Here is a 24,247-nt window from a genome sequence, read left to right on the forward strand (position 1 = left end):
CTGGCAACTAAAAGGCTGGCAACTAAAAGGCTGGCAACTAAAAGGCTGGCAACTAAAAGGCTGGCAACTAAAAGGCTGGCAACTAAAAGGCTGGCAACTAAAAGGCTGGCAACTAAAAGGCTGGCAACTAAAAGGCTGGCAACTAAAAGGCTGGCAACTAAAAGGCTGGCAACTAAAAGGGCAGAAGGCCAAAAGCTCAAAGGCCAAGGGTCTTGCGATACCTTAGTGGCGCACGAGGGCCCCTTAAGGGGCCCTCGCCACTCTGGTGGCCCTCTAGGGGCCTTTGGTTCCTAAGGGGCCCTTAGGGCCCCGAAGGCCTTCAACCCTAGAACCAAGGTCGCGGCCTCTAAGGCCACTAAGGTGGCCTTCTAAGACCGGAGGCCTGTGGGCCACCCAAGTGGCCCAAGACCTCTAAGGGGTCTAGGGCCAAAGGCCGTCTAGGGCCACCAAAGAGGCCCTCGCGGCCGCTTAAGCGGCCCCTCGCCTTTAGGCCCTATAGACCCTTTTGGTTTCTGAGGGAACCTACAGTAGAGGGCCGAAAGTCGAGAATCGAAGGCCCTTTAGGCCCTCTAGCCACCTTAGGTGGCGAATCATCTTCGATGATTAGGCCGTCTTCGACGGCCTAGCTATCGAAGATAGCTCGACATCAGAGATGTCAAGGCCGTCTTTGACGAGCTAGCCTGGGACCATGGTTAGAACGCCTTGAGGCTCTAGGTCTAGGGCCACCTAAGCGTCCCTCGACATGGTCCAGGGCCTTCGGCCCTCGACTCACTTTAGTCTCAAATCCCTAGCCGGTCCTTTAACACAGGTGAAAAATTATGACTTTTAACGTGATTACTTGGATACCTGAAGTGTATCTGCTTATCACTCTCTTAGGCCTACTGTGCTACGGAATCAATCCAGGAGCAAGTGCGTTTGAGGAACGATTAGCTGTACCCCTAGGTTTGGTGACCCCAAAGAGCCCCAAGTTGTGCGAGGAGCTGGCTTTTGCGCAAACGCCAATGCAACCGCAAAAACTGGAAAACACTTACACAGGCCCATTAAAGATGGACCTCGAACAGACTAGCGCTTTAGAGCATTCTGCTGCCAGTGGACCTGGGCATGCGTCTGCTCTTTTAGGAGCATGGGCATTGCCTTGGTGCTTGTTGGCTTTCTTGCTAGTGAGCCAATGTCCTCTTCACACCTTAATGGCCGGGGGCGTCTTTCTAAGAGATGGTTATAGCATTCAAATGGAGAGCTTGCTATGGATTTTTGCGACAGCTGTTTTAGCCATGAGCCTCTCTTGGCAAACCCCCGCGGGGATTGTGAGCCCCGAGTTTGTTTCTTTAACACTTCTTGCTTTACTTGGACAACACCTTCTGATCAGTGCCACGGATTTGATGGCCATGTATGTTTGTCTTGAGCTCCAAAGTTTTGCCATTGTAGTTCTTTGTAGCATGGACTATCGCAGCGCCTACTCTTTAGAAGCAGGAATTAAGTACTTTTTGTTGAGTGCTTTCAGTAGCTGTTTACTCTTGCTCGGGATTGGCTTAATCTATTGGGAAACTGGGCTTACGCAGTGTCATCATTTGGTTGAACTGTTGAGAACAACCTCTGGTGAGCCAAGTGCTGGGCTTTGGCTAGGTATTTGGTTGGTCAGTATGGGACTTTTGTGGAAACTCTCCGCAGCGCCTCTTCATTTGTGGGTTGCAGACGTATATATGGGAGCTGTAAGTTGTGTTACCTTATTTTTAAGCACTCTTCCCAAAATCGCCCTTCTAGGTTTTTGGGTTCATACATGGCATCCATTATGGCAGAGCACTTTTGGGAGTGGTCTGGCTGTTTTTAGTGCGTTATCTCTAATGGTTGGGGCTTTAGCTCCAATGGCACAAACCCATCTGAAGCGTTTATTAGCTTTGAGTAGTGTAGGTCATATGGGGTTTTTGCTGATGCCATTGTCTGCAGGACATGAGGCTTTCGCGGCACTCTGGACTTACCTAGCTATTTATCTAGTCACCAACCTAGCCATGTGGGGTCTATTAATGTGGCCCTTTGGTCGACCCGGACAATCCTTTGCAGGTCCTCAATATATTTGGGATTTCTCTGCACTCAACCAAACATCTCCTGCCGCCGCCACTGCTTGGACAGGTGCCCTTCTAAGTTTGGCAGGTCTTCCTCCAGTGGCAGGGTTTTTAGGAAAACTCGGACTTTTCTGGTGGGCCTTGAACAGCCACCTTTATAGTTTGGTTGGAATTGCACTGGTTGCAACACTCTTAAGCACAGTGTATTATTTACGAGTGCTCAAAGTCGCTTATGTAGAGAATCCAGAAAATTGGGGTTCCTATGGAGAGATCCCACCTGTCAGTGCCTACCTGGTTGCTCTTTCTTGGGGCTTCTTGGTGGTGCTGCTGTGGCACGGAGCTCCTTTGGTTTTGTTCAGTCATTGGCTCGCGTTGGCTTCTTCAGTTTTTCAACCTTTCAATGAAATCAGGAGATGCTTCATGCGAGGGCCCCTCTAGAGCCCCTAAAGAGCTCTCGGGGCCCTAGAGCCTTTTGGCCCTCTAGGGCCACCAAAGTGGCCCTCGCGGCCGCTTAGGCGGCCCCTCGCCCTGGGACCTAAAAGCCCGAGGGCCGCGAGGCAGCCGCCTTTGGCGGCCCTAAAGCGGCCTTAGCCCCAGCCATCTTTGATGGCTTAGGCCGTCCGAGACGGGCTAGCTATCTTCGATAGCTAGGGCAGAGGGTCGAGGGGCCTTCGGCCCCTAAAGACCCTAAAGGCCCTTATGAAATCAGAAGCTCTGCCTTTCATTAAAAGTCAATTAAATCAAACTAGATTAAAAGCTCTAGACTTGATTTTTTGCTTCTTTCCTACTATCTATGGTGACTTCATTCTACTTGGAAGGATGGCCGAGCGGTTTAAAGCGACTCATTGCTAATGGGTTATCTCTTCAGAGATCGCAGGTTCGAATCCTGCTCTTTCCGTCTGTTCTTGTATGCTGTCTGTGTGTTTAGATTTGTGTGTTTGTGTGTTCTTTCTTCATGCAATATTGCATTGTTGTTTGTATTGTGAATGAAAATTCATCGACTAAGTGTTCGCTTTGAATGCGCCCCCAAGATGTGATAGAAAAACATGAAGCCTAAAGCTCAAATGAAAACTGTTTGAGTGCCGAGGTAAGGCCGTCTTTGACGGACAAGACGTCATAGACGGTCTAAGGTCACTTAAGTAACGAATCATCTTCGATGATTATCGACAGCGGCCATGGCTAGGCCGTCCAAGACGGCTGAGCCATCTTTAGATGGCTGAGGACATCATAGATGGCTAGGGCTGAGAAGCTCTCGACATCTTAGATGTCGAGCCATTTTCGATGGCTAGCGCATGAAACAGGGCCTTGAGGTGCAAAAGCAGATCAAGCATGTTTTTCACAAACAAATCTATAAAGTATGTCCTTTAAGAACAGGTTTACACAGTCTAATTTTATTAGATATCAAGCTCGTTAATGACTGAATCACTGCGCGATTACATCATTAACGAGCTTGTCTATTAACATTTAATATCTTAAGTTTGAGACCTGCTTGTCACTTTTTCATGAACAATTTGATTGAAACATGTCTTTCATAAACAAATTTATAAAGTATGTTCTTCATAAATAAATTCATGAAATATGTCCTAGATGCGCTAAAAGGGTCATCATAAATGACGAGGGCCACTAAGGGTGGCCCAAGGCCACTAAAGTGTCTCTTGGGCAATTTAGGTAGCGAGGGCCCCTTAGGGGCCCTCAGGCCAAAGGCCTTCGGGTTCGAGGGCCACCAAAGTGGCCCTAGAAAGCCCCCTTAGGGGCTCTAGGGACCCCTAAGGGGTCGAGGGCCTAAGGGCCCTCCGGGCCACCTTAGTGGCCCACGAGCCTTTAGGCCCGGGGGTTTACCCGAGCCTAAAGGCCCTAGTGCGCCACTTAAGTGGCGCAAGGTCCTTAGGACCCTAAGGTCTTTGGACCCTCAGGGTTACGAGGGGCCGCCTTAGGGCCGCCAAAGGCGGCTGCCTCGCGGCCTCCAAAGGCCTTTGGCCCTAGACCCCTTAAGAGTCCTTAAGGCCCAGGGCCTTCGTGCCCCCCTAGGCCACTAAAGTGGCCTTAGCCGCGACCGCGGCCCTAAGGCCAAAGGCCTTCGGGTCCGAGGGCCACTTTGGTGGCTCTAGAGAGCCCCCTTAGGGGCTGGGCCTTTAGGCCCTAGAGAACATCGATCAGGGCGCCTTTATAAACCAATTTGTAAAGTGTGTTCTTCTAAAGCAAGTTCATGATGTATCATTTCATTAGAAATCAAGTCAATTCATCACTGAATCAGTGCGTAATCATATCATGAACGAGCTTATCTGTTAAGATTGAACATTCTTAGTTCGAATCCTGCTTATAACTTTTTTCAGAGAATACATCAAACCCTATCACTCCAGTGGATTGAATTTTTTCAACTCTTTTGTTTCCAATGAACTCAAAAGGATTGAGTCTTTTCAATTCTTTTGTTTCTACTTAATTCAAAAGCGTTGAAACACAAACAAAGATGAGTTAAAGTCAGAAAAAGTGTCCAAAGAACATACTTTATGCACTCAAGCCCATAAAGCCACAACTTCATGAATTTGTTTATAAAAGAAGATCCTCTTCTAGAAAACGTGAGGACGTTGTAGAGCAAGTTTAATGCGCTTTAAGGCCGCTTTAGCGGCTAGCCACCTAAGGTGGCCCTCGACATTTAAGATGTCGAACTATCGAAAATAGCTAGGCATCTACGATGGCGCTAGGGTCATTATGGAAGGCCAAAGTCGAGGGCCTAGAGCCCTTGTGACACTAGGGTGTCACACGAGGGCCGGAGGCCCTACGGGGCCCCCTTAGGGGCCCTCGCCACTGTAGGAAGCCGCCTTTGGCGGCCCTCGTGGCCCAAAGAGACCTTAGGACCTAAAGGTCGAGGGTCTTTAGACCCTAGGGCCCTCAATCCTCAAAAGAATTGATTAAATTCAAATAAATTACATATAATAAATCTTGAGAATCTTGATGCAAAGTATTTGATTTTACGTTGAGAATTCAAAATCTCTTTAAAAAATCAAGCGAACTCATCACTTTAGTAATGAATGAGCTTGTGTACTTTTTTGGATCGTTCAAGTCCTGCTCTCCCACTTGTGCAATGTTTCTTGACAGGGCTTAAACATTTTTGAAAAATACGTGAGACAGTCACCATAGTGTCTTGAATTCTTGAGATTGCGTCGTGGTGAATTTTCATTCACCATGATGTCTTTGGGTTCTCAAAACAAAAATAACCCAAGGGCCACTCAGCCATCTAAAGATGGCTAGACCGTCGAAGACGGGCTAGCTATCGAAGATAGCTCAACGTCGAAGATGTTCCCGCTATCGAAGATAGCTCAACATTGAAGATGTTCGAGCCATCAAAGACGACTAGCTATCAAAGATGGCAAGACGTCATAGACGGCCTTGGACATCTTAGATGTCCGAGCCAACAAAGGTTAGGATTGGGGTTGGGCTAGGGACTAGGGGGCTAGAGGGCTAGACACTAGGGGGCTAGGGACTAGGGTTGGGGTTGGGTAAAGAAGGGGATAAGAGTTCCGTAGGGTTGGGTTCCGGAGGGGTTGGGTAGATTAGGGGTTCAGGTAAGGAAAGGAGTTGGGTAGAGAACGGGTTGGGGAAAAGGTTCCGTAGGGTTAAGTTCCGTAGGGGTTGAGTAGATAATGGGTTAAGATACCACTCCGCAGGGGTTAGGTAAAGAACGGATTTAGGTAGGGGTTTGGGTTCCGTAGGGGTTGTCAAGGTCAAGTAAATCTGAAACCAAAAAGAAAGTTGGGGTGTCAAGTTCAAGTTTAGGGGTTCGGTTAGATCGAGGTTGGGGTTAGGGGTTGGGGTTGGAATACGTGTTGGGGCTGGGGTTCGGGGTTAGGTTACGGTGGGGTTGAGGATTGGGGTTAGGTAGATAAGGGGTTGGGGTTCGGGGTTGGGTTATATCGGGGTTAGGGAAAGGTCCAGTAAATCTGAAACCAAAAAGAACGCTGGGGTGTCAAGTTCAAGTTCAGGGGTTAGGTAGATAAGGGGTTAGGGTTCGGGGTTAGGTTACGTGTTGGGGCTGGGGTTCGGGGTTAGGTTACGTGTTGGGGTTAGGTTAAGGTTAGGTCAATCTGAAACCAAAAAGAACGCTGGGCTGACAAGGTCAAGGTCAAGGGAGTTGGGTTCCGGTGGGTGGGGGGTATAATAGTTGTGGTATTGCCAGGTCAAGGCTCAAAGAGTCATAAACTTCACCAAATAGAACAGATGTTTTGATCTTTCAAGAAGAGTAATAAACTGAACTGAATAGACCAGATTGTGTGCTTTGATCTTTTCAGAATCAGATAGAAACAAATAAAAATTCTCAGATGAACCAAACGAAGCAAGCAACTAATGAACTCTTTTATGAAGCAAGCAAATCATGAAGCCTTTCGTGAAGAAAGTAAGCAATTCATGAACCCTTTCATGAAAGAAGCAAGCAAAGAACTTGATGCGCGTTAAGTACATCAGATAAGCAAGGACATGGTTGATATTCTCTAGGGGCCGAGGGCTAAGGCCACTCCACTGTAGGTGGCTAGGCCGTCTTAGACGGCCTCGTGGCGAGGGCCCCCTTAGGGGCCCTAGAAGGCCTCCGGCCTTCTAGCCCCCTAAAGGGCTCTAGGGCTCCAAGGCCCTCTAGGGCCCCTAAGGGGGCCCTCGCCACGAGGGAGGCCGCGACCTTGGTTCTAGGGCCTTTAGGGTCTAACGACCCTCTGCCCTCGGGGCCCTAAGGGCCCCTAAGGAACCAAAGGCCCCTTGAGGGCCCTTAGGCCCTAAGGCCACTAAGGTGGCGAGGGCCGAGGCCCTCGGGCCTAGGGTCACTGGGGGAGGGCCAAGCGGCCTGAGCCCTCAATGACTATGATACTGAAAAGAATCCAAAATACAAGGATATGCTTGATGCCCCAAAGAGCATCATGGTGAACATGAAAAATCAAAAATATAAGGATATACTTGATGTCTTAAAGAGCATCCAGGTGAATATCAAAGAAAAAGAATACAAGTTGAACATGAAAAATAAAGAATACAAGATAAATACAAAATAAACATAAAAGATAAAGAGTACAAGATATACAAGATAAACATGAAAGATCAAAACTAAAAAATATAAAGTGAACATAAAAGTGAACATAAAACATAAAAAACATAAAACATACAGAATACAAGAATATGGTTGATGCCTCAAAGGACATCAAGATAAGATAAAAAGAAAAATATAAAGTAAACATAAAATGTAAAAAATACAGGGTGAACATTAAAGATAAAAACTATAAAATGAACATAAAAAAATAAAAAATATAAGCATATGGTCGATATTCTCTAGGGCCATCTGAGATGGCCCTCGTCAAATGACCTAGTGAACATCTGGAAACTAAAGAACATCTGGATAAACATGAAAGATAAAAAGAAAAATATTTCGTGAACATAGAAAAATAAAAAATATAGAGTAAACATGAAAAATGAAAAATACAGGGTGAACATGAAAGATAAAAAGTATAAAGTGAACATAAAAAATAAAGAATATAAGGATATAGCTGATGTTCTCTAGGGCCCTCAGGGGGCTTTGGGCTACTAAGGTAGCCCGAAGGCCTTTGGCCTTAGGGCCGCCAAAGGCGGCTCCCTAGAAAGCGACTAAAGTGGCCTTAGCCGCGACCACGGCCTTAGCGAACTTCTGGGTAAACATGAAAAATAAAGAATACAAAGTGAACATCAAAAATAAAAAAGTTTAAGGTCAACATCAGAAATAAAGAATACAAGAATATGCTTGATGCCCTAAAGGGCAGCAAGATGAACATTAAGTATCCAAATCAAGATCAAAACTATTGATGACCAAAGAAAGAGCGTATAGCTCAATTGGTAGAGCTGCGCCCTTACAAGGCGAAGGTTGCAGGTTCAAGTCCTGCTATGCTCATAGTCTCCGTGTGATGTTATTTATGTTTTGAGTTGGTGTCTTTTCATCAGCCTGTGCGAGGTCAACTTTGATGTCCGACATTACTGCTTTCAGAAGGTTTGTCTTTGTTTCTTTTAGAAACAAAGTATAGCTTTATTCTTTTAGAATAAAGAATTCCTTGGTCTCTTTTCGTTATGAACTCTATGATTAGAAGAATCTGGTCTATGATTTGGGTGCTCTAATCACGTGATCACGTGATGACGTTTAGGCTTATGGTGCAATGGTTAGCACTTTGGTTTCCAAAACCAACAATGAGGGTTCAAGTCCTTCTAAGCCTGACCATTGAAAGCACACACAAAGCCAAGAAAAGGCCTGTGTGCCGTAGTGTTATTGTTTATGTTGTGAATTAAAAGAGAATGCTTAACACCCTTGGCTTGATGAACAAGTTCATTAAGCATTTCCCAGATGTTCTCTAGGTCATTTTGAATGACTAAGGCCATTAAAGATGGCCTTCGGGCCGCTTCGGCGGCCCTCGCGAACATCGACCAGGGTCTTGAATAAGTTTTTCTTTGTCGAGTGTGCACTGGATAAAAAAACAAAAAACTCGAACAATGACTTTGACATTTAGGGTTTGGTTGCAATCTTTTGCAGACACACCAACTCCATGGCAGATGGGTTTTCAAGACCCAGCGACTGCAAGCATGGAGGGTATTATTGATCTGCATCACGACATCTGCTTTTTCCTGCGTGCGCTGTAATGCTCTTGTTTATGTTGTGAATGAGAATTCACCTACACAATCTTCGCGTTTTGTAGTTAAGCATTTCCTTTTATACGCTTTGGCGCATAAAGAATTCCCAGATGTTCTCTAGGGCCATCTTAGATGGCCCTAGAGAACATTGGCCACATCCTGAATGCCATTGAAAACGATGGAGTTCAAAGCGGGATTTAAAGCCGTGTGAGTGGCTAGAGCCGCTTGCTTAGGCGGCTCTAGGGTCTTTGGCCCTCGCGCTGCGACGAGGGCCCCCTAAAGGGGCCCTAAGGCCCTTGATTAGCCACGAGAAGTACTGGCAAGCTAGGGTTGGTACGGCTAAGCTAATGAACCTGATATATGTTGTTCGTGAAAATAGTCCCAGTCAGATCTTTAAATAAAAATGATTTGTCACATGGTTTCCTTACTGCCGGAAAAGGAAGTCTAGCGAAGATAGTGAACTATGGATCATCAGGGGTGAGCTTAGGGCCTAAAGGCCCTAAGGCCAAAGGCCTTCTAGGGCCGGAGGCCCTAGAGGGCCTTGGTGACCGGGGGTCCCCCCCCGGCCATCAACAATGGCCTTTGAGCCACTTAGCCAGATCACGACAACGTACAGGGGCCTAACCCAATTAATTCGTATAAACAATAGAATTGCAGGATTGCCTAAAGGTCCATCTTTGATGGACGAGGGCCGCCAAAGCGGCCCTTCGCGCCACTAAGGTGGCGCGTGTGACACTTTAGTGTCACAAGGGCCATCTTTGATGGCTAAAGCCACTAAGGTGGCCGAGGGCCTTTAGGCCCTAAGGCCGCTAAGGCCCTCGAACCGAAAGGTTCTAGGGGAACGGAGTTCTCATAGTAAGGATAATGTTAGGTAACACTAACTGTGCAAAACCAAGGGCTTCACTCAACCAATCATCAAACTAAACAAAAAGTCTCCTTTCACGAACAAGTTCATGAAGCAGTGGTTTTATGCGCTTGGAGGGCCTTTAGGCCCTCGCATAAAGAATATCCTCAGGGTTTGCACTCCTCAAGGAGAGCAGGTTGTTAGTCTTAAGGTGAACTCAGGGCCGGGGGACCTTTAGGTCCCCGCGCCACCTCTGGTGGGGTGGCCCTCAATCTTTAAGCCGGGGCAAGAATTCTGTTATGAGTCGAAAAGGCAGTAATGTAAATAAATTTTTGCATTGCCACTTTTCAAGGCATTACATAATCTTTAAGCGGTGACTATTAGATGAAAACCTTAAGAAATATAAGGTAGTCAAATTACACTTTATTATTCAACAGCGGGCGAGCCGTATGAGCTGAAAGGTTCAAGTACGGTTCTGAGGGCAGTTTAAGTACCTTTGATGCTCTCTAGGGGCCTTAGGGCCTGAGGCCACTAAGGTGACCCTAGCGAGCATCAAGCATATCCTAAGGAGATTTTCTCGAAGAGAGAGTTTTTATGGACCCTGTTCTGACCCCTACTAGTAATCTTGGTTTTAGTTTTGTGGGTAGGCGGCCGTATTGTGACGAGCTTTCATCGTACACAACGACCAGAGACAGAACGATTCACGCACCACACCAATCTGGAACTGGTGTGGTCCATTTTACCAAGTTTAATTGTAACCCTGATTGCATTGCCCTCTTTAACCTTGATCTACACCTTTGATGACTTGGTGGCAAAACCAGCACTCACAGTCAAAGTGGTCGGGCGTCAGTGGTTCTGGTCTTATCAAATGAAAGAGCACATCCAACAGTCCCTAGTCAACCCAGACTTGTTGTTGGACCTTTCAATCTCGAGGGTCATTAAAGACGGCCCTCAGCATCACTTTTAAGCTTTATGTGCTAAAGCGCATAAAAGATATTCTTAACGCGCGAGGGCCATCAAAGATGGCCCTTGCGCCACTTTGGTGGCGCACGGGGGGGCCCGGGGGTTCCCCCCCGCGCGCCACCAAAGTGGCGCAAGGGCCGAGGGCCGCCAAAGCGGCCCTCCGGGGCCCTAAAAACGCATCAAGCTGTGGTTTCATGTGCTTAAGCACATAAAGGATGTTCAATGTCAATTTCATCAGAATGCTTTACATCAAAAGAAACTTACCTTTAACGAATGCATAGTTTTTTAGAAAGAACTAAAAGCTCTAACCGCTACCAAAAGGGTTGTGTGTTATTCTTAGACGAACACTTTAACTATAATATAACTGGACGCTTTGAAACCAATCAGACAAGTTCAAGTCCTGCTTATAACAAAAAGTCGATTTAAAAGAAAATCGCTCTTTTTCTTTTATGCGCTTTAGCGTATGAAGGACATGGTCGATGTTCTAAAGAACATCTGGAATATGCTTCATGTGTCTTTAGTGCATGAAGGTTAGTGTTATTCTGAAACGAAAGCTCTGGTTATGATTATGACTGAACGTCTTCAAACAAATCCAGCAAGTTCAAGTTTGACTTATAAAATGTATAAATCTGATGACTTCATAACAACGTAATGCACAGATGAGCGGGGGCTAAAGATCATGAACATTATCAAAGACTCTAGAGTTGAAAAAAAAATAAAAGAGTTTTTGGATGATTTAAGTAAGGATTTGGCGTGTGATCAAGTTAACATTGTTTAAAACAATCAGAGATTAGCAGATATTGTTGGATTCACAAAAAACAAAAGTTTTTGTCAGGCTTTTGCTAAACTTGTTGTTAGCTTTTTGCGCTTATTGATGAGTTTTTTGAATGAAGTTTGTCTTTCGAGTATGTAAAGACCTCACAAATTGCACCAGACACTTTTTAGTGAGAGTATTGGCTACAGGGCCTCGTTGGTTCTAGGGCCACCCACCGTAGGTGGCTAGGCCGTCTAAGACGGCCTCGTGGCCCTCTAAGGCCAGAGGCCTTCGCCTTTAGGCCCCACTAGGAACCAAAGGGGCCTTAGGGCCTAAAGGCCCTCTAGGGCCACCTAAGTGGCCCTAGCCCTTGCCCGTCCAAGAAGGCCTAGCCATGGTCAATGACTATTGCCGTGCGGATGTAGCTCAATTGGTTAGAGCGCTGGTTTTCCAAACCGGAGGTTAAGGATTCGAGTTCCTTTATCCGCTCGTAAAATCAATGCACGAGGCGGATGCCTTGGTACCTGTGAATAGGACGTTAGACCACGAAAAGCCATTGCCGAGTTTTGCAATGGATCTCCTAAGGGAAACCCACAAGGCTAATAAACTGCCAATGGAAACCACCGAGAGCAGCTTGAACAAAATCAACCGAGAAGCCGAGAGTAGCGGTGAGCGAAATCGGCCAAAGAAGGCCTTCGTTATCAAAGATCAAGTGGTCTTTAAAATAAACTATCCCCGAAACTTTTAGACAGAGGACAATTCAGTTTTCTCTTAGAAAACCATGTGGTCTTCTGCCTGGTTGGAATACAGTTGCCAAAGAAGGTGAAAGCCCTGTAGGGCGATGATAGCAAAAAAGAAAGATGCACTCGAAAAACTGTTCTGTGAACAGAGACTCTTTACAAATAAAAACAATTGGCACAAAAAAAAATAATACAACGAAGCAGAAACCACTGAGTTGGTACCGCTTTGGTTTGTTTGAGTTATGAAGCCAGCTTTGGCAACCTCAAGGCCACAATTCTGTCAGAGTCGAATTGAAAATGGGGGACTCCACCCTCCAATCTTATCAAAGCAGGTAACCGATAGTGTACCAGTACCGTGAGGGAAAGGTGAAAAGAACAACCTCCTGGTTGTAGTGAAACAGAACTGAAACCTCGTGCAATCATACACTTGGACGCTTTCTGAAGTGCCAAGGTGCCTTTTGCAACATGATCATGCGAGTTTTTTGGAACAGCTGCTTAACTCTGTAGAGGTAGGCCTGTCAATCGAATTCAATATCTAGATAACACTGATAACAAACACAGATTTCACATACTAAAAAGAAATCAAAAAGTTGTATAATTATTAGAGTGCACAAAGCACTCCTTCAGGCGCCCTAGCGCTTGAAACGTTTTTTTCACGTGCTCTTGCGCTTGAAGTATATTTTTCGCGTGCTTACCGTCGTCTTTGACGGACTAGCCATCAGAGATGACGAGGGCCTTAGGGTCTATAGGGCCGAAGGCCCTTGTGACACTAAGGTGTCACACGGGGGGTCCCCCCCGGGCCCCCTAAGGGGGCCCTCGCCACCTAAGTGGCCCGGAGGGCCCTTAGGCCCGTGGGCCACCCCAGTGGCCCAAGACCCTCGACCTTTAGGTCCTAAGGCCCTAGAAGGCCACCTCTGGTGGGGTGGCCTTAGAGGCCGCTGGGGTCGCCAAAGGCGGCTTCCTCTAGAGCCCCTAAGGGGGCTCGAAGGCCACCTTAGTGGCCTTAGCCGCCAAAGGCGGCTCCCTAAGGCGGCCTCTCATTACCTGAGGGCCAAAGGCGAGAGCCCCTTTAGGGGCTCTAAAGGGCCCCTAGGGGGCCCTAGCGCATCAATCATGCGCAATGAGCGCTTCTTCTGACCTCTACTTTTTAGAAACCAAAGATCAGGAAATACTTGTGTTTTCTTCGAAAACACAAGCAAACGCTGATGCCCTTTAAGGGCATCAGCAAAAAAGACGCTCTTTTGTTCGAAAAGAGGGCTTGTAGCTCAATTGGTTAGAGCGTAGGATCGATAATCCTAAGGTTGTAGGTTCAAGCCCTGCCGTGCCCAAAAGAGTTTTGCTTTTTCGAATAAAAGGCGCTAGTCTTCGTCTTAGAGCCCCTAAGGGGGCTCTCGCGAGGGCCGCCAAAGGCGGCTTCCTAGAGGGCCCCTAAGGGGGCCCTAAAGGGCTCAAAAAAGCTCTTTTGGTTTTTTAGGTCTTAAGGCCCGGGGGGGTTACCCCCCGACAGACGCCAACCCTTAGTCTAGCCAGAGAGGATTTTATGAATTGGTCTTTGTTCGTGTGTGCTGCCTCTGCTGGGGAGACTTGGCAAGCAGTACCCTTAATTAGCCTCCACTTCCCCGTGTTGGCTTATGTGTTTTGGTGCAATATTTGGGCATTAACAGTGACTCTCGCAGTATTAGCTGCAGTAGGATCCCATGTTCAAAACCATGCAAAAGCACTGGCAGGTAACACTGCGATCACGGGCTTGCGTAAAGCGATCAGCCTTTTTTGGCACAACCAAACTTTGGAGCGTGTTCAGCTGAAAAGCCGTTCCTTAAGTTTGCGCGGCTCTGGAAACATGGCAGAACCTACCAATCGTTTGACTTCTGCGTGGGTTTTCCAAAACAATGTTCAAAGAAAAACTACCGGTGTATGGCTTGTGGTGGTGCGCCGTTGCGCTGTTATACATGCTGTGGGAGAAATAACCACCTGCACAGTCTTCGCAAAAAGAAAGTCATAAATTTCTTTTTTGCAGTAAAGCACTTTCTCGGGATGCCGCCAAAACGGAGTCCTAAGCGAGAATGAAAGCCGGGGTGAGGAGGGCCACCAAAGTGGCCCTCGAGCGAGCAAATCTCATATTCCAACAATTGGAAACACTCGGCAAGCTAAAATTGATATGGCCAAAAAATTGTAAAAAAATGAACCTGATAAATATGTGGTCCGTGATAAAGCCACACTCCAATCTATAACTCGCCTTAGAGATTGGATGACACAAGGGTTTCTCTTCCGCACCACGAGAGAACCCAGCGAAGATTAGTGAATCTGGATCCACCCGATGGGAAAGATCTACGGGAGCCTAAGTCAATACTTTGCATGCATAACGGAACTACGGGACTGCCTGAGGGTTTTTATTACAAATATCAACCCATACATTCTCTAGAACTCGTTCTTAGAAGACTTATACAAAATATAAGATTACCTAGTAATAAAAAACGTCTATAGGAAATAATTCCTTGAAAACGAACGAAAGTCCCTCAGGGAACGGAGCTCTGATAAAAATAGGGAGAATGATGAGTAACGCCACCCGCACAGGATAAAACCTGTGCTCCCGAAGGAGAGCAGGATAGTTAAAAGAAATAACCTTTTGCTTAACTATCCGGCGAGCCGTATGAATTGAAAGGTTCACGTACGGTTCTGAGGGCAGTTTGATAACCCTAAAGGGCGGATATCCTAAACGACCCCCTAGGGCCCCGGGGGACCTTAGGTCCCCGGGCCCTCGTCGTTCAGCCCCAATGAGTTCGACCATGCACAGCATGGACGAGGGCCGCCTTAGCGGCCCTAGACAACCCTAAGGACATCCTTCTGACCCCTACCTTTTTAGCATCTTGCTAACAAGCAATTTATTTGGACTAGTGCCGCTGTGTCAAGCGATCACTGGTCAAGCAGGAACCACATTAGGTTTCAGCTTAGCACTGCTCACAGGAATTACTTATGCAGGGATTCAACGTCAAGGAATGCGCTTTGTCAAACTGTTTTTGCCCAGTGGTCCTAGTTGGCCAATGGCTCCGGTTTTTGTGTTATTGGAGTCCATTAGCTATGCTTTTCGAGGTGTGCTGTTGTGCTGTTGGTGCGTGCTGTGAACGAAAGTTCACCTACACTGTTTTCGTATTTTTGTAGTCAAGCACTTCCCTGAATGCCACTGAAAACAGTGGAGTTCAAAGCGGGATTGAAAGTCACGTGAGTGATGAGGGCCTTAGGGACTAAAGACCTTCGGACTCCAGGCCTTTGTTTCGGGGGCTTTTAGGTTCCTTAGGAACCAACGGCCGAGGGTCTTGGGACACCCTAGTGTCCCAAGGCCCTCGGTCCTATAGACCCTAAGGGCCAACAAAGTGCCCTCTAATTGTCACAACAATCGTTGGCGAGCTAGCGTCGGTAAGGCAAAGTTAATAAACCTGAATTAATATGGCATCCGTAATAAAGCATGGCGGTAATTCATACTTGGATGCCGTCAAAGACGGCCTAGAGGGCCTTTAGGGTCTAAAGAGCCACTTTGGTGGCTTAAGGTCATTAAAGATGGCCTTCTAGGAACCCCGGGCCCCTAAGGGGGCCCTCTCCGCCAAAGCGGTCCGTGGGACACTAAAGTGTCGAGCCACCTTTGGTGGCTAGAGGTCCCTAAAGACCCTCGACCCTGGGCCCCAAGGCCCCGGGGGACCCGCGAGGCTAGGGTCGGGAGGCCCTCGACATTGACATCTACGATGTCCGAGTCATCAACCATGGCTAGCTATGGTCGTTAGCTAGAACATCTTAGATGCACGAGCCACCTAAGGTGGCTAGCCCGTCGAAGACGGCCTAAGGCATCAAGTATGTGCTTCACGAACAAGTTCATGAAGTAGTTTCTCCCTTAAGAATTATTTGACACATGGTTACCCTACGCTCGAAAAGGGTAATATAGCGAAGATAGTGCATTGTGAGCCACCCCAGTGGTCGGAGACATGGACCATGAGCAGGGCCACTAAGGTGGCTTGGACATCATGGATGTGGGGGCCGTCGACCACGGCCGGAACATCTCTGATGTTCCGCCATCTATGATGGCAAGACGTCCTAGACGTCTTGTCCGTCAAAGACGGCCTCGGCCGTCTTTGACGGCCTAAGGAACCCTTAGGAACCAACGGCCACCCCACCAGAGGTGGCGAGTGGTCCTAGCTATGGCTTATAGCCTAAGAGCTACCTAGCGGGATAGCTAAAACATACAGGTGCCTAACCCGAATGAACACACGAACAACGGAACTACAAAATTGCCTAAGGATATGGTTGATGTTCTAAAGAACATCAAGGAATAACTTCATCTGCCAAAGCGCATGAAGGCACAACTTCATAAACTTGTTTATGAAGCGACGAAAGTCCTATGGGAAGGAGCGATTATAGTAGGGATAAAGTTAGATAACACTAACTGCGCGAAGCCAAACTCGTTGGCTTCGGGCTCCCGAAGCAGAGCAGTAAGTCAAATTACATAATATTAGTTTGACATTATGGCGAGCCGTATGAATCGAAAGATTCAAGTACGGTTCTGAGGGCAGTATTAGGTCCTAAAGATAGCAACTTGAACTCGTTTAGGTAGCTGGTCCATGGACATAACCATCTTCTTCTGACCCCTACCAATCAGTCTGGGAGTTCGACTTTGGGCAAACATGCTTGCAGGTCATCAACTAATTCATCTAGTAACTGCTTTGGCGTTAGTCCCTGCCCTTTGTGTCAACATCCTTGTTGGAGCACCTGTGACTGCACTCGCAGCTGGCTTGTTAATGGCACTATCTGGGTTAGAAGCGATTGTTTGCGTGCTGCAAAGCGGAGTGTTTTGTTTGCTCGCCAGTTTCTACCTTCACGAAGTCCTTAGCCGAAAACAGCCTCTAGCCTCTGGAGTGTCATCTAACTGCCTATCTTCAATTTCAATATCTAGGTTTTATGGGCTTTAGGGCCTAAAGGCCGAGGGCCACCTAAGTGGCCCTCGTGCATAAAAGATATGCTTGGTGCTTTTGAAGGGCATCAAGCATATTTTTAACTGTTCGTCGTCATGAACTTGTTGACGAAGTATGTTCTGCATTGTTTTCGCGTAATGTAGTAAAGCACTAAGTACGAAAGAACAGAACAGGGGGTGTAGCACAGATGGTTAGCGCGATGGCCTGTCAAGCCATAGGCCGCGGGTTCAAGTCCCGTCACTCCCGCTCGGGGTCTTTGGCTTAGAGTCCATAGAGTGTGCCCTTGTGCTGTTGTTTATGCCGTTAGTTAAAAAAAACAATCCTTCATGCCTAGCTATGGTCGTAACGCTAGAACCAATGAACCTCGGTCATCCCAATGGACGTTTCTTCTGACTCCTACTTTAAAGTGTTCCCACACAAACTCTAAAGAAATTCCAAAGAACTTAAAGGGTTTGAACCTGGCCCTGCTCGAACGCGTGCAGGCGGTCTAACACATGCAAGTGATGGGGTTTTGGTTTGGATTTTAACCAAAACCAAAACCAAAACCCCACGCGCCCGGGTGCGTAATGACCGGTTATTCTTGCTTTTTCAAGGGTTATTCCTTTTAAAGGTGTGTTGTAAAAGCTTCTCCCAGGCCTCAAAGAGAAGCCATTTGAAAGCTTTTGGTTTTGAAAAAACCCAGAGTTCTCAAAGAAGCACGCCTGAAAGATAGAGTTCGAAAAAGCAAAAAACCGGTTTGGATTAGGTAGTTGGGCAAGGTGACAGCTTCCCAAGCCCTGGATCCATAGCCTCCCTTAACGGGGGATGGCCACAACGGAACTGAAACAAGGTCCGTACATTTTTTGGCAGCAGTGAAGAATCTTTGACAATGGGCGCAAGCCTGATCAAGCTAGCCTGTGAAAAGGACTTTTATGAACCGAAAAAGTCAACAACAGAAGGCCTTTGGCTGTAAACTTTGGCCCATGGAGTTTTATCGAGAAATATCTCCACGGTTTTCCCCGACTAACTCTGTGCCAGCAGTCGCGGTAAGACAGAGGGGGATAGTGTTGAGCATCTGGACTAGGCCTAAAGCGCGGGTAGGTGGTTCAGGAACCTTTCTTAAACTCCCTCGACGGGTCGAGGCTCTTGAGAAAGACTCTTGAACTCGAGTCTATGCTAAGGGTAGGAGAACAGCTCAAGGAGCGGTAGAATGTAAGCATATGGGCGTGAATGCCAACGGCGAAGGCACCTACCTTTCTAAGACTGACGCCGAGCCGCGGAAGCGTGGTGCACCAAATGGGATTAGAGACCCCTGTAGTCCACGCCGTCAACGATGAGTGTGAAATTTGGTTGTGGGTTCTCTTTTATAGCGAGGTCCATCTTTGATGGACGAGGGACGCGACCGCGGCCCCTCGTGTCGTCTTCGACGAACCAGTTATGACAGATTGCTCTACAACCAAGTTTGAGCCAATTGCGGAAACACTTCGCCTGGGGAGTAAGGTCGCAAGACTGAAACTCAAAGGTATAAGCTGCCGGGTAGACCGGCGGTGGAACATAGCGGTAGAATCGAAACACCGCGAAACACCTCACCACTCCTTGAATGCAAAAATAACCACTTATTGTGAGAATTTCTCAGGTGACTTTTGTCACCTGTGTGCGTCCTTAGGCTGTTGTTTTATGTTATGACTGAAAACTCATTTGGATGCTCGCTAGGTCATCTTTAATGACCTAGAGAGCATCAAGCATGCCTAAGAGGCACCCCACCAGAGGTGGCTAGTGGCCGTTTGTGAACTTATTCATAAGATGTGACTTTTACGCGCTTTTGCGCATAAAGCAGGGCCTTAGGGCCTAAAGGCCCTCGCCCTCTAGGGGCCCCTAGGGAGCTCTCGCCTTGACGATCTAAAAGTCATCAAGCATGTTCCTGATGCCTTTCAAGTCAAGAGGGCATCCGTTTTTGCTGATGTTCTAAAGAACATCAGTATTTCCTGATGCTTGCTAAATCATCTTCTATGATCTAGAGAGCATGAACCAGAGCCTAGACTGTTGGTGTGTTATGAAGTTGTTTATAAGGTTTGGTGTTGACTGTTGGTTGTAATGAAATTGTTTATGAGAGATTTCATCTTTGTTCAAGGAGCATTTGTTCAAGGAGCATTTCGTTCATGAACAAGTTCAGGAAGCAGGGCCTTAGGACCTAAAGGGCCGAAGGCCGAGGGTCTTTAGATCCTAAGGGCCTTCACACGCCCTAGGGCCTAAAAGCCCTAGCGCATGAAGCATCTCTCTGATTGTTTGTTTATCTTCATGAATTTGTTTATGAGGTATTGGATGTACCTCTTTGTTTTTTCTTGACTAGCGTCGCAATAAACACGTTCATTAGGTTTTTTTTTATGAACACGTTCATGATACGAGGCTTTGGCAGTTCGTCAAGTATTTCCCAGATGTTTTTTAGAACATCGACCATTTCCAAGATGCAAGCATCAAGCATTATTTTCATGCGCTAAGGCGCATAAAGCATGTCCCGGATGTTTGCTAGGGCCGCGGTCGCGGCGAAGGCCCCCCTTAGGGCCCCTAGGGTTTAAAGGCCCTCGGATCCCCTAGAGCCCCCTTAGGGGCTCTAGAAGGCTATCTTTAATGGCCTTAGCCCGTCAAAGACGGCTTAGCTATGGTTGATAGCTCGACATCGTAGATGTTCAAGCCACTTTAGGTGGCTAAGCCACCTAAAGATGGCTCGTCAGCGACCATGGCTAGCTATGGTCGCTAGCTAGAACATCTAAGATGTCCGAGCCACCTAAGGTGACTAGCCCGTCAAAGACGGCCGAGCTATCTTTAGATGGCTGAGGACATCTTAGATGGCTAGCTATCAAAGATAGCTCGACATCTATGATGTCGAGCCACCTAAGGTGGCTAGGCCGTCGAAGACGGCCTAGGGCCACTAAGGTGGCGAGGGCCCCCTGAGGGGCCCTAAGGCCAGAGGCCTTCGGGTTCCCCCCCGAAGGTCATTAAAAATGGCCTTAGCCATCTCTGATGACGGGGACATCAAAGATGTCGAGCCATCTTTGATGGCTAGCCCGTCAAAGACGGGCTATCGCCGTATGGTGCGAAAGTTTCACGTACAGTTCTGAGGACAGTCTTAGCTCCTAAAGAGATCATCTCTCTATGGGCTCTTTTTTGGATTTTATTCTGTATTGAATTAAAATTTCATAAAAATTCTTCTTGGTACTTTGATTTTTCTGTGAATGGGTATTCTTATAGGAATAGTCATTGGAATTGAAATTTTCATAAAACTCTGGTAGAATTCTGGTAAAATTCTGGTAGAAATTTCTGTTCCGATCAGACTTTTCAAAGGTTGATCTCCAATAGCTCAGGGGTAGAGCGCCAGACTGTTAATCTGTGGGTCGTTCGTTCAATTCGAACTTGGAGAGTGCTTTTTTTCTGGTGCGCTGTTGCGGTGTTGAAAACAAACCGCTACCCGACTAAATCTTAAAGCTCCTAATCAAAAGACTACGAACTTTTTATTTACGAAAAGAGTTTTCTCAAATAAAATGTAAAGGTCAATAATTGTGGAAGCACAGCCTTGCCACATAGAATCAACCTTGACCACGCAACAATTCTAGAATATTCCTAATCTGTTTTCTTTAAGAATTTTGGATGAAATTCTCAACAATCATTGCCAGATGTTCTCTAGGGCCATTTAAGATGGCTAAAGCCACTAAGGTGGCTTTCGGGGGGACCCCGAAGGCCTCTGGCCTTAGGGCCCCTTTAGGGGGCCCTCGAGGCCGCTTTGGCGGCCCCTAGAGGGCCGACAGAGCGGCCGAGGGCCATCTGTGATGACCCTCGTCATTTTGGATGACCTAACAAACATCGACCATATCCTTTACAAACAACAGAAGCAAACTGTGGTAGTGTCTCCATGACCTGAAAATCGGCTGTGCTGGTACAAGGGCCATCAAAGTAGCTGAGGGCCTCGTTGGTTCCTTTAGGAACCAAAGGCGAGGGCCCCTTAGGAGCCCTAGAGGGGGACGAGGGCCTGCCGGCTCTAGCCCGTCGAAGACGGCCTAGCCATCAAAAATGGCGAGGGCCGCTCAAGTGGCCCTAGACAGCGACCGTGTCTACTGCGCCACTAAGGTGGCGCGGAGGGCCTTTGGCCCTCGGGTCGAGGTTTTGTCAAAGTCACTCTATGATTGAGTACTTAGGTGTCATCGTCTATTTTATGGTAGCGACTGTTTTGGGTGTTGTGATGTTTTGGGCAGCAACTCAATGCTCTTCTCAACGTTTGGACCTGGAAAAACTGACGGCTTACGAGTGCGGTTATGACGCTTTTGGAGAAGCGCGTTCTCCTTTTGATGTGGGTTTTTACTTGGTTGCTATCCTATTTCTTGTTTTTGACCTGGAAGTAGCCTTTTTAATTCCTTGGGCTCTCGGAGGAGTGCTTTCTGGTTGGGCTGGTCTTGCCGCTCTGCTCTTATTCTTAGCTGTTCTTGTGGTTGGCTTCGTGTATGAATGGGGGAAAGGCGCTTTGGACTGGAATTCACCAGAAACATTGTAAGTCATCAAAGATGCCTAAGGCCGCTTATGCGGCCTTCTAGGGCCCCTAGGAGGCCTTCGCCTTTTGCCCTCTAGGGACTCCTCCTAAGGGGTCCCTCGCCGAGGGTCGAGGGCCAAAGGCCCTCGGCCTCTAAGGAACCAAAAAGACCACCTTAGTGGCCCTAAACATCCACTTCATTCAGTTCAACATCTTAGAACATCAAAAATAGCTGGCTATCAAAGATGGCTAAGGCGGGGGCGAGGGCCTAAAAACCCTAAAGGAACCAAAAGGGTTTTAAGGGCTTAAAGGCGAGGGCCCCCTAAGGGGGCCCTAGGGCCTAAAGGCCCTCTAGGAACCCTTAAGGGGTCTAGGGCCAAAGGCCCTCTAGGGCCACCAAAGTGGCCCTCGCGGCCGCTTAGGCGGCCCCTCGTCCCCCCCCTGAAGGCCGCCTAAGTGGCCCTAGAGGGCATCAAACCTGTCCTAACAAATTTTTTGACGCATAGTTTTGTCAGCCCCTTGAGTGTGTTTGAGTAGATTTGAGAGAAGAGAGCTTTGATCTGAATCGAGTTATAAACCTGGAACTTTTGATAAAGTAAGGGTTTTAAACAATAATGAAAGACCATGTTCTTGACTGTGCACCGATTTATTGCCAACATTGCGACTTTAAACGCTGCCATCCTAGGAAGTCAGCGTGTTCAAGTCCTACATGTTTCTAATCAAACCAAAACAAACTCCAAAAACGAAAGCGCGGACGGAAAACATCCATCTCTCTCTGAATTGGGAGAGCATGGGCCAGCCCACCCAGCTAATCAACATGAAATTCATGCTGAACCAACCAAAGCAGGCTTAGTGTTTCCGCACCCCTACCATTTGGTAGATTTGAGCCCTTGGCCAGCAATGACCAGTTTATCTCTGCTATGCCTAGCTTGTGGTTTAGTACTCTACTTTCATCAATATCCCGCGGGAGGCTTGTTGCTATGTGTTGCCTTAGTTACTTTGGCTTATGCGGCGTCTTTGTGGTGGAGAGATGTGATTCGCGAGAGCACTCTAGGATTCCACACGTCTCGAGTCAAAGAGGGATTGCACTTAGGAATGATCCTCTTCATCGTTTCTGAAGCCGTCTTTTTTGTGGGGGTGCGCCGCCGTGCTGCTATTCATGCCGTGGGAGAAATAACCACCTGCACAGTCTTCGCATAAAGAGAAATAACAATAAAAAAAAAAAAATAAAAAAAACCCTTTGTTGCAGTAAAGCACTTTCCCGGGATGCCGCCTAATAACGGAGTCCTAAGTGGGAATGAAAGCCGAGATGGGAGCGAGCCAGCAAATCTCAAAGTCCTAATTAATGGAAGCTTTCGGCGAGCTAATGTTGATATGGCTAAAAAATTGTAAAAAAATAAACCTGGTAAATTTGTCGTCCGTGATAAAGGCACGCTCCAATCTATAACTCGCCTTAGAGATTGGATGACACATGGGTTTCTCTTTCGACCAACGAGAGAACCCCGCGAAGACTAGTGAATCTGGATCCACCTAGCGGGATGGGAAAGACATACAGGGGCCTAAGTCAACATTTTGCATGCATAACGGAACTACGGGACTGCCGGAGGAGTTTTATTGGATACCTAGTATCAACCCATACACCCCTCAGAACTCGTTCTAGGAATATATATGCACAATACTAGATTATCAAATAAAAGCGTAAACAGGAACTTGTTCCATGGAAACGAACGAAAGTCCCTCAGGGAACGGAGCTCTGATAAAAATAGGGAGAATGGTGAGTAACGCCACCCGCACAGGATAAAACCTGTGCTCCCGAAGGAGAGCAGGAAAAACTAACAACGAAAGACAAGCAGCCATGAAGCCCCGGTGGTTCTAAGGCCGCTTGGGCGGCCTTCTAGAGCCCTTAAGAGGGCTCTCGCCTCTGGCCCCATTCGCCACTAGAGAAGGGGGCGGCGGCATGTTCTGTCTTAGTTGAGGAAAATAACATAGAATATAACACCCACACACCTCTGATTAGGATTCCGGCGAGCCGTATGAATTGAAAGGTTCACGTACGGTTCTGAGGGCAGATTGATAAACCCTAAAGGGCGGATACCCTAAGCAGCCGACCGGCCGACTTAGCCCTAATGAGTTCGGCCATGTTTATCATGGACGAGGGCCGCCTTAGCGGCCCTAGACTCCCCCAAGGACATCCTTCTGACCCCTACCTTCTATGGGCCTTTTTGCACGCTGCGTTGATGCCTACTGTCAGCATTGGAATGGCTTGGCCACCTGTAGGGATTGTGCCTGTTGATTGGACTCGTCGTCCAAGCTTAAACACTGTTTTGCTAGCGACTTCTTACTTTAGTGCCAACGCAGCGAAGAATGCCATGGACCAGGGCCAAAGAACTGCGTGCGGGTTGAACTTGCTACTAACTATTGTGCTAGGTGTTCTTTTTACTTTATATCAATATTTAGAGTATAGTAGCGCTGCGTTTACTTTTAGTGACTCCGTGTTTGGAAGCGCATTTTATCTCTCTACAGGATTCCACGGAATGCACGTTATGATTGGGATCTTTTATCTGGTAGTTTGTTTCTTAACCTTAAAAACCGCTAGCCCTGGCAAATCCACAGCGTTGGACTTAGCCGTCCTGTATTGGCACTTTGTCGATTTGGTCTGGGTGCTAATTTTAACATTGGTTTACGTGTGGGGGTGTGCTCTGCGTGCGCTGCTGTGTTGTTGTTTATGTAGTGAATGAGAATTCACCTACACCGTCTTCGCGTTCTTGTAGTGAAGCATTTCCTTAAACGCCGTTGGAAACGATGG

General features: G+C 47.3%; 6 protein-coding genes and 7 non-coding genes across 13 annotated transcripts; all 13 read left to right on the plus strand.

Annotated features, from left to right (window-relative positions):
• Nucleotides 1-1,187: 1,187 nt before the first annotated feature.
• On the plus strand, nucleotides 1,188-2,498 carry MNEG_16819 (hypothetical protein; the record flags this gene model as incomplete). The annotated part of the gene is made up of 1 exon: nucleotides 1,188-2,498. The coding sequence occupies one exon, from the start codon at nucleotides 1,188-1,190 to the stop codon at nucleotides 2,496-2,498; it is 1,311 nt and encodes a 436-aa protein (XP_013906981.1).
• Nucleotides 2,499-2,873: 375 nt separating this feature from the next.
• Nucleotides 2,874-2,958, plus strand: MNEG_t16870. The gene has a single exon. It is a non-coding gene; the product is annotated as a tRNA-Ser (tRNA).
• Nucleotides 2,959-7,883: 4,925 nt separating this feature from the next.
• On the plus strand, nucleotides 7,884-7,956 carry MNEG_t16871. The gene has a single exon. It is a non-coding gene; the product is annotated as a tRNA-Val (tRNA).
• Nucleotides 7,957-8,201: 245 nt separating this feature from the next.
• Nucleotides 8,202-8,273, plus strand: MNEG_t16872. Its single transcript has one exon. It is a non-coding gene; the product is annotated as a tRNA-Trp (tRNA).
• A 273-nt stretch (nucleotides 8,274-8,546) lies between these two features.
• MNEG_16820 (cytochrome c oxidase subunit II) lies at nucleotides 8,547-10,495 on the plus strand (the record flags this gene model as incomplete). The annotated part of the gene is made up of 2 exons: nucleotides 8,547-8,682; nucleotides 10,149-10,495. The coding sequence occupies 2 exons, from the start codon at nucleotides 8,547-8,549 to the stop codon at nucleotides 10,493-10,495; spliced, it is 483 nt and encodes a 160-aa protein (XP_013906982.1).
• Nucleotides 10,496-11,660: 1,165 nt separating this feature from the next.
• MNEG_t16873 lies at nucleotides 11,661-11,734 on the plus strand. Its single transcript has one exon. It is a non-coding gene; the product is annotated as a tRNA-Gly (tRNA).
• Nucleotides 11,735-13,239: 1,505 nt separating this feature from the next.
• MNEG_t16874 lies at nucleotides 13,240-13,313 on the plus strand. Its single transcript has one exon. It is a non-coding gene; the product is annotated as a tRNA-Ile (tRNA).
• A 3,183-nt stretch (nucleotides 13,314-16,496) lies between these two features.
• MNEG_16821 (hypothetical protein) lies at nucleotides 16,497-16,861 on the plus strand (the record flags this gene model as incomplete). Its single annotated transcript has 2 exons — nucleotides 16,497-16,526; nucleotides 16,631-16,861. The coding sequence occupies 2 exons, from the start codon at nucleotides 16,497-16,499 to the stop codon at nucleotides 16,859-16,861; spliced, it is 261 nt and encodes an 86-aa protein (XP_013906983.1).
• A 254-nt stretch (nucleotides 16,862-17,115) lies between these two features.
• Nucleotides 17,116-17,189, plus strand: MNEG_t16875. Its single transcript has one exon. It is a non-coding gene; the product is annotated as a tRNA-Asp (tRNA).
• A 3,080-nt stretch (nucleotides 17,190-20,269) lies between these two features.
• MNEG_t16876 lies at nucleotides 20,270-20,341 on the plus strand. Its single transcript has one exon. It is a non-coding gene; the product is annotated as a tRNA-Asn (tRNA).
• A 755-nt stretch (nucleotides 20,342-21,096) lies between these two features.
• On the plus strand, nucleotides 21,097-21,465 carry MNEG_16822 (hypothetical protein; the record flags this gene model as incomplete). Its single annotated transcript has 1 exon — nucleotides 21,097-21,465. The coding sequence occupies one exon, from the start codon at nucleotides 21,097-21,099 to the stop codon at nucleotides 21,463-21,465; it is 369 nt and encodes a 122-aa protein (XP_013906984.1).
• Nucleotides 21,466-22,065: 600 nt separating this feature from the next.
• On the plus strand, nucleotides 22,066-22,641 carry MNEG_16823 (cytochrome c oxidase subunit III, N-terminal; the record flags this gene model as incomplete). The annotated part of the gene is made up of 2 exons: nucleotides 22,066-22,129; nucleotides 22,289-22,641. The coding sequence occupies 2 exons, from the start codon at nucleotides 22,066-22,068 to the stop codon at nucleotides 22,639-22,641; spliced, it is 417 nt and encodes a 138-aa protein (XP_013906985.1).
• Nucleotides 22,642-23,579: 938 nt separating this feature from the next.
• On the plus strand, nucleotides 23,580-24,228 carry MNEG_16824 (cytochrome c oxidase subunit III, C-terminal; the record flags this gene model as incomplete). Its single annotated transcript has 2 exons — nucleotides 23,580-24,127; nucleotides 24,213-24,228. 2 exons carry the CDS (start codon nucleotides 23,580-23,582, stop codon nucleotides 24,226-24,228), a joined length of 564 nt encoding a protein of 187 aa, XP_013906986.1.
• Between the last annotated feature and the right edge of the window lie 19 nt (nucleotides 24,229-24,247).

This window comes from Monoraphidium neglectum, mitochondrion (genome assembly GCF_000611645.1).
Source record: "Monoraphidium neglectum strain SAG 48.87 mitochondrion, whole genome shotgun sequence".
Taxonomy (NCBI): Eukaryota; Viridiplantae; Chlorophyta; class Chlorophyceae; order Sphaeropleales; family Selenastraceae; genus Monoraphidium; species Monoraphidium neglectum.